Consider the following 7,671-nt stretch of genomic DNA (forward strand, 5'->3'; position numbering starts at 1 on the left):
AAAACACAGCAGATCTGTGTCCTCTCCTCCTCTGGCCCAGCCTGTGGTCTCTGTGGGGCATCTCTTACACCCTTCCCAAGAGACTTCACAGACACCCTTTGGTGGAGTATGTTCCGTTCTGGCATACTCTGAATTGAGGCTGTGTTCAATCAGTTCTGGCTACAGGAGCTCCTGCTCAGACGGAGAGACACAGACATAAACTCAGAGCTTTGACACAAAATAGAAAGGGACTCTTGCCTTTTAAAAACCGCCACGGAACTAAGAAAACAATAAAGCAAAACAAAGAACCACTGATAAATAAATCTCAAAAACGTTAAGCAGAGGAAAAGAAGCCAGACATTAAAAAGTATATGTGAAATCATTCTATTTACATAAGGTTCTAGAACGAGCAAAACGAGCCACAGAAATGACGTCACTGGGTGCCTCTGAGGCTAAGGGGACAATGGAGACAGTCTGTTATCTTGAGAGCACAGTGGTTCTAAAGGTCAAAACAGGTTGTATTCGTCAAGTCTCATAAACCCAGCCCTTAAGATCTATGCAGTACATAAACGTGAATCACACGTCAGCAAGGGCTACCGATACGAAATCAGTCTCAGGGGACACGTGTGCTCGTCAGATTGCTCTCCTTCGGGGAAGCCTTCGTTCCCTGCTATTAAACCAGCCTTCCTTGGACTCCTCCTCCGACTGCCAGCCAGGGAGCAGAGGACGCACTAGGGGCTTCCCCACGGGCAAGAACTTAAAGCGCTGGGCTGCTCCCTCATCCTCCTCACGCAGGGGGGATGAGGGACACAGCCCTCCAGGCGCAGCCAGTTTCATGGGTGCTGCACCCACCGCATCCTGGCCCATTTGCAGGCTCAGTCCGTGCCGTGGACGCGCTGGTGCTGGATCAGGTGTGAGCTCAGGCGGAAGGCACGGCCGCACTTGGTGCAGTGGAAAGGCTTCTCCCCCGTGTGGACCCGCCGGTGCCGGAAGAAGCCCGACAGGGCTCTGAAGGCGCGGCCACACTCCCCGCAGGCGTACGGCTTCTCCCCGGTGTGGATGCGCCGGTGCTCACTGAGGAAGGAGCTCCGGCTGAAGGCGCGGCCGCACTCCGGGCAGGCGTAGGGCTTCTCGCCCGTGTGCACTCGCCGGTGCTGCAGGAGGTTGGAGCTCTGGCTGAAGGCCTGGCCGCACTCTTGACATTCGTAGGGGCTCTCCCCATGGTGGGTGCGCTGGTGCCGGGCCACATTGGAGCTGTGCAGGAAGGCCTTCCCGCACTCGCTGCACGCGTACGGCCTCTCGCCTGTGTGTGTCCTCTGGTGCTTGGCGGCGTCTGACCGCTGACCAAAGGACTTGCCGCACTCAGCACATCCGTACGGCTTCTCTCCCGTGTGAGTTCGCTGGTGCCGGACAAGGTTGAAGCTCTGGCTGAAGGCTCTCCCGCACTCCGTGCAGACGTAGGGCTTCTCCCCGTGGTGGGTGCGCTGGTGCCGGACCACGTGCGAGCTGTGGATGAATGCCTTCCCGCAGTCGCTGCACGCGTACGGCTTCTCCCCGGAGTGAATGCTCTGGTGCTTCACCACGTCCGAATAGCACTTGAAGCTCCGGTCACAGGTGCCACACTGATAAGGCCGCCCTTTGCAGGGGCCCCTCCTGCTTGTGGCAGAGCGAGCGTTTGGGGAGGCCCCTGATGGGGACACTCTGCCGTGCAGACCACACTGCCCTCCAGGTTTGGCAGAAACAACTGGTACCCTCAGGGAATCTCTAGGCCTGTCTCCGGCCTCCTCACTCCCACAGCCATCCAGAAGTCCCAGGGCCCAGGGAGGCCCCTGTAACGGGCCCAGCTCTCTCTCTCCCTGGCGAGGCTCTTCTTCTTCCAAAGCCTCCTGCGTTGGCGTCGGCTTGGCACTCTGAGCCCCTCGCTCGGCCACTGAAGGAGCCCAGCAGGAAGCCTGGCTGCCACCTGCCGCCTGTGCCAGGGAAGCTGGAAAAGAGGGTCAGAGGTGAGTGACTGGAGGCCTAAGGAAGCTCTGAGGGCACTCAGCTGCGTGGGCGTGGACAGGGTGGTGGCCACCAGGGTACGGCAGAGCTGACGGTAACGGTGTGTGGCAGACACCGGCGCCACGTCTGCCCAGCTCTCCCCAATGCCTGTGGTCCCTCCGCTGGGACTCCAGGGTGGCCTGAGCCTCTCCCCTCAGGCTCAGGAGAGCAGCAGACAGAAGCCCGGGCCTTGGGTGCCGCTGGCTCTGCTGTATGGCCTGGAAGGCAAAGAACACTGCCAGAGGAACACCGAGGCAGAGGTACCGGGAGGCACGGGTCCTCGTCCCAGCTCACTTCCCCAGCTCTGGACCCCCCAACAACTCTGTCCTTGACACCTCCCCATGACCCACCAAACTCAAAGGTCTCTGGTCCAGGCAAGTAAGAGAATCCTTCCTCAGAGACCAATCCGTGGCAAGAGCAAGCAACAGCGTCCGGAGCCGCGGGCTGGACTGCGGGGCCTCCCAGGCCTGGCTGCTTGGTGGGGAGGCTGCTGGTTGCCCCTGGCCCTGCTGGCTCCTGGGCACAGACCACACGCCCATGAAGACAAATGGCTTTAGGGATGTGGCCACAAGACAGAATGCCAGGCAGTTCCTGCCACGTTTACAGGACCTGCGGGGCCCCCGGGAGGTGAGACAAGGATGGTTCCTTGCAGGTAGCTCGGTAGGAGGGCCCCCAGGGCACTTTCTAGGGGGACCGAGGGGGCTGTGCCTGCACCGCTGTAACAGGGCACCTGTCAAGGCCTGAGCCCGCCCAGGTGATAGAGGCTCCTGCGTGGGGGGGCGGGGGCGGGGCAAGGCCAGGATTCCCAGGGGCGGTGGAGCGGGCAGGCACCCACAGCCGCTTTCCATCAACTTCCTAACTAACTAGCTAGGGGGCTGTCCACCTGAGCACCTGGAGATGGGGAGAGACCCCAGGCACAGGGCCAAGAAACAGGAGGCCCTCTAGGAAGGCCCCGTCTGGTCGTGAGGTTTGGCAGACTTAGAAGTTCAAGAAAACAACTCAGAGGCACTGGTTTTGAAGGAAGAATTATTCAGAATTAAAAGCGGGGGGGCACATACACCCTTTCCAGTTCCAGTAGGTCAGGCCTTGGGTCCTGCCTCCTGAGGCCATCCCAGCCCCCAGCAGGCAGCCCTGCGTGTGCATGTGGGTGTGGAGGGGGATCCTCTCAGTGATGAGCTCCCAGGGTGCCCTGAGGAGCCCTAAACTTGGAGGCCTTGTTCCCGACTGGGGCAGTTGTGCCCGTGGGAGCCATCTCTGGTTGTCACAACTGTGAGAGGTGGTCCTGGTCTTCTGTGGGTGGAGGCCAGGGATGCTGACTATTCTAGAATGCCCAGGACACCTGGGAGGACACGAGAAGTCTTCCATCCCAGGATGTCCAGTGCCAAGGCTGAGAAACCCTGGTGCAGGGAAGTCTTCCCAAAAGGTTAGAACTTGGTTTCGAACCAAGACACTCAGTGCCCTGGCCGAAGCTGCTGGTCTCCCGACTGACGTGCACCAGCCCCATCAGCCCCACCACCGGTCTCACGCTCCCCTGCACCCTGCTTTCAGGCCACAGACCCCAGGGCGTGTGCTTGGGACCAGCAACCAGGACACGGTGGTCCTATTCCCTTTATAAATGTGTGCTTTGTTGTGACCTGTTTCTTCTCCGCCACTCTGTGTATGTTGACATTTGCTAAAACCGTTACTTGGTCCAAAACCGCAGGACAGTGAAGAGCCCCGTTGGGACAGATCTGGCCAGGATGAAGGTCAGACAAGGCAGGCTGGGCAAGCCCGGGACTTGAAGGGCAGCTTCATGGCAGGACCCAAAGAAGGGACGCGCATGTGTTCGTGGACACAGGGCGGCTGAATCACCTGACACAGGGGTTCTCTGGTTTCCAGGGAGAACGGGTGCAGGTGTGTGGGCAGGGGGTCCGCAGTACGTTCTGCGGGCCAGGGTCTACTCCAGCCAGGCTCCCGCTGCCGAGCACGCTGCACCGGAGCCGGGAGGTGGGAGAGCCTGCGGCAGCGCGAGTGTCTGTGCTGCGCGGGGGTTGGATATAGTCCCAGGCACTGCTTGTCCCAGGCCGCAGTGACAACGGTAAGCGGGACAGGAGTCCTCAGCTTCGACAGCCCGTAATCAAGGCCTTAAACCTTCAGAACAGAGGGGGGCCTGGAGCCTGGGAGGGCTGTGGATGGGAGGCTAGCCAGGTTTTCTCTCCATACTCTTCCGGGCCTCCTAGTCTGAGCCCAGGCTAGCCGGGCCCTGAGAAATGGGGCCAGAATTAACAGTCTCGTTCTCAGAAGTCTCCAGGCAGGGGAGGGGCAGAGGAAGAGGGGTGCAGAGTGTGGCCACGAGAGCAAGGGGATGGAACATGGAGTGGCGAGGACGGCAGGCAGTAGGGGTGGGAGCTGTGTTAGGCAAAGAAAGGGACAGGGAAGTGCTGCCCGAACCCAGCTACATCCCCTAGCAGCCAGGCAGGTGGGCTCTGGAAGCCCCGATTCCTAAGCTGTTCCCTCCTCCCTAACCCCACCTTGCTGCCCACCCCTCACCTGTGTGTGTGTCCATCAGGGTAGCCCTCTCCGTGGTGTTCTGGAGACCCAGGCCTGGGGGCTCTCCTTGCCGTGCCTTACAGAAGCACCAGGAGTGGGGATCCCTGCCTGGGTAAGAGAGAAGACAAGGGGAGAAAGTGACAGGGGAGGTGGGGTGAGCGCAGAGCCACTGCTGGGGACCGCATGGGCCTGTGTCTGCCACGAGAACTCGAAGTCATGACTAAACGGACACCCCACTAGCTAGGGCTCCATAGGGTGCAGTGTGGGAACGCCGTCTGGACCACGCTGGCGTCCCTGAGCCCTGCCCCGGCGGGCTGAGAGCACAGCTGGAGGCGGCAGCCGGGGGCTAGCTGCCGGCCTGGTCCTGCTCCTGCTCAGCAGCGAACAAGCCCAGCGCCCGCTGGTCAGTCCTCAGGTGTCTGGAGACACATCTAGGGGTGTACGGCTTTTCTTGGTAATTATAAAGATCTGATCATAAAATTACGAAACCAGGGAAACAGGAAATTACCGGTGCAGGTCTGGCCTGCGGATGACCCCGCCGCGCTCAACACCCCAGGCACCGCCTGGCAGATGCGAGCACACGAGGAAGTCCAGTGCGGACACGAGAGAAGGAAAGAAAACCTGGGGCGGGGGCGGGGGTCGGTGGCCTGTTTCTAACACAGGTTCACGGCCTTGCTCCGTGAGGAGCACGACACACTGGTGGGAAATCAGGGCGAGTGGGTGAAGTCACCACGTGACCCTCGGAAGAGCTGGCAGGTGGCCAGCGCCGTGTTGGACGGAAGTTCCCCGTCCGACCCCTGATTCGCAGCGGAGGACGGTGACGCAGGGCGCCCGGGCGCTTCGGTCGGGTAACGGCCTGCCTCCGGCTGCGGTCAGGCACGATCGCGGGTCTGTGGTCCGGCCCGACCGGCTCCCTGCTCGGCGGGGAGCCTGCTTCCCCTCTGCCCGCCGCTGCCCCGTTTCTCTTTCTCTGGCAAATCAGTAAAATCTTCAAACAGAAACACCACGTTCCTACTCTTCGGGACGGTAAGTAACACCTGCGGGGAGCGACCCCACACACCGCGGCGCTGGGAGCGCGACCCACACGGACGCTGCGCCTCCAACGCGCCGCCGAGCAAGCCGAGGGCCTCGTTTCAACGAAAATCTGGGTCGGAAAGGGCCGGAGCCGCGGGGGACGCAGCGGCCCCCGGCGACCACCCGGGACCAGGGGCGCCGTCCCCCCGCCGCCGTCCCACTGGTCGGGGTCCCCTGAGGCCGTCCCACTGGCTTGGGTGGGGGCGGGGCTGTCCGGGGCCGCCGCACCGGTCGGGGGCTGGTCCCGGCTGTCACACGGTCGGAGGGAGCCGTCCCCACGCCGTCTCGCTGCTCAGGGCGCGACTCCCCTCCGGCTGTCACTCCCCACCGCGCACGTGCAGCTCTGCCGAAGCGAGCGCCCCGCATAAGCACACACGTCCGCGCCCGAGCCCCAGGTCCCCGCTCCGGGGGGGGGGCCGCAGCCGGACACCGCCACTCACCTGCAGCCCCTCCGCTCCCCGGAACGGCCGCCGTCCCCCGCGCGGTGGCGCGGCACTTCCGGTGACGCTCTAGGCGCCGGGAGGACTATGTACCCGGCTGCCCGGGCGGCCGCGGCGCGGGCACTTCCGGTGACGCTCTAGGCCGCAGGAGGGCCGTGCACCTCGCTGCTCCCCGGGTCGGCTCCCCAGCTTGGCGGCCCGGGCGCTGGCTCCGGTCGCCGCGTCTTCACGGACCACACCGCCGCCCCGCTGCGGCCCGCCGGCCTCCCAGAGCCGCGACCCTCCCAAGTCTTTCCTCCCTCGCCTCCAGCCAGGCCCGGGTGGGGTCGGGGGCCGCGGGATGAACGAAGCAGCGGACGAAGGCCGTGCGGGCCGACAGGGGTGGGGGAGGGGTGGGCCGAGTCCGGGGGCCGTGGGCGGGGGGCGGGGGAGCAGCGGGGCGGGCAGGGTGTGGGGAAAGCTCCCTGCGCCAGGGGCCGCGAGCGCCCGCGGCGGGGAGGGAGCCCCGCAGCCGCCCCCTCCGGGCGCGCGGTCCCCGCTCGGCAGCCGGACCCTCCTGCGCCCGCTGGGCCTCCCCGCCGACCTTCCGCGCCCGCGCACTGGGGGCCGAGGACCCGCCGTGCGGACGCTGGGCTTCGCGGGGGCCGACGTCGGGCGCGAGCGGAGCCGGTGGGGACGTTTCGTGGCGGGCGACGAGGGCAGCCGCAGCTCTGGCGGCCTCGGGGGGACGTGAGCCCCGCGTGGCCTGGGGCCCGGGTGCGGCCCTGCCAGAGGCGGGTGGGAGGCGGCAGGGGCTTGATGCCGGCCCAGGCCGGTCCGCCGCTCGCTGGGACGCGGCCGGGATCCGGCCCCTCCGGCTGTGTGCGGGCGTGTGCGCGGGGGACAGGGCTCAGTGAGGACCTTCTGGCTGCCGCTTGCGGCGGGAACAAGCGTCGGCCGTTCGGAGGCTCGTGTGCTCGCGCCTAGCGGGGAAACCGCACTCTGGGGGCGCCCGGGGGGCCCAGTCAGTGGAGCGACTGTCTCTGGCTCGGGTCGTGATTCTGGAGTCCCAGGATCGAGTCCCGCATCGGCTCCCGGCTCAGCGGGGAGGCCGCGTCTCCCTCTGACCCTTCCCCTCTGTGATCTCTCTCTCTCTCTCTGTCTTTAAAAAAATAAATTAAGAAAAAATGGTGTTCCTTTAGCTTCCCTACCTTTACGATCTCCATTTGTTTGGGTCAGGGAGTCGGGCCCAGCCCAGCCACGTCTGGGTTTGGGTCTGTCCCAGGGTGTCCTGAAGGTGTGGGTGGGGGCCGGGTCTCTCCTGAGGCTCCAAGGGGTAGCGTCTGCCTCCAGGCTGGGGATGTTAGCGGGAATCAGGTCCTGAAGGTGGGAGTTGGGAGTTTCCTGGCGTCCCGCCCCTCATTGGCCGGGATGCGGGCTTTCCCATGGGCACTGCATTCCGGGGTTTCTCAACACAGTGGACGCTCTCATGTTTCATCACTGCTGAGAAACCTTCACAGCATCTTCCACACGTGTGCGTCATGGGGCTTGGGTCTCGAACAGCATGTCCCTAAGGCACCATACGGTTGTCTCTCCGTGCCCCAGGAGCTTTCCCGTCAGTGACTTCTGT

At 63.9% G+C, this 7,671-nt stretch overlaps 1 protein-coding gene across 1 annotated transcript; it reads right to left on the reverse strand.

The window, feature by feature from the left end:
* Positions 1-794: 794 nt before the first annotated feature.
* On the reverse strand, positions 795-6,106 carry LOC111146707 (zinc finger protein 696). The gene is made up of 3 exons (XM_022502375.1): positions 6,063-6,106; positions 4,549-4,656; positions 795-1,963 (listed from the first exon to the last, which is right to left on the reverse strand). Exons 2-3 carry the CDS (start codon positions 4,562-4,564, stop codon positions 855-857), a joined length of 1,125 nt encoding a protein of 374 aa, XP_022358083.1. The 5' UTR covers positions 4,565-4,656; positions 6,063-6,106; the 3' UTR covers positions 795-854.
* Positions 6,107-7,671: the final 1,565 nt, after the last annotated feature.

Source organism: Enhydra lutris, unplaced genomic scaffold (genome assembly GCF_002288905.1).
Source record: "Enhydra lutris kenyoni isolate GAN:26980312 unplaced genomic scaffold, ASM228890v2 scaffoldscaffold14, whole genome shotgun sequence".
Lineage (NCBI taxonomy): Eukaryota > Metazoa > Chordata > Mammalia > Carnivora > Mustelidae > Enhydra > Enhydra lutris.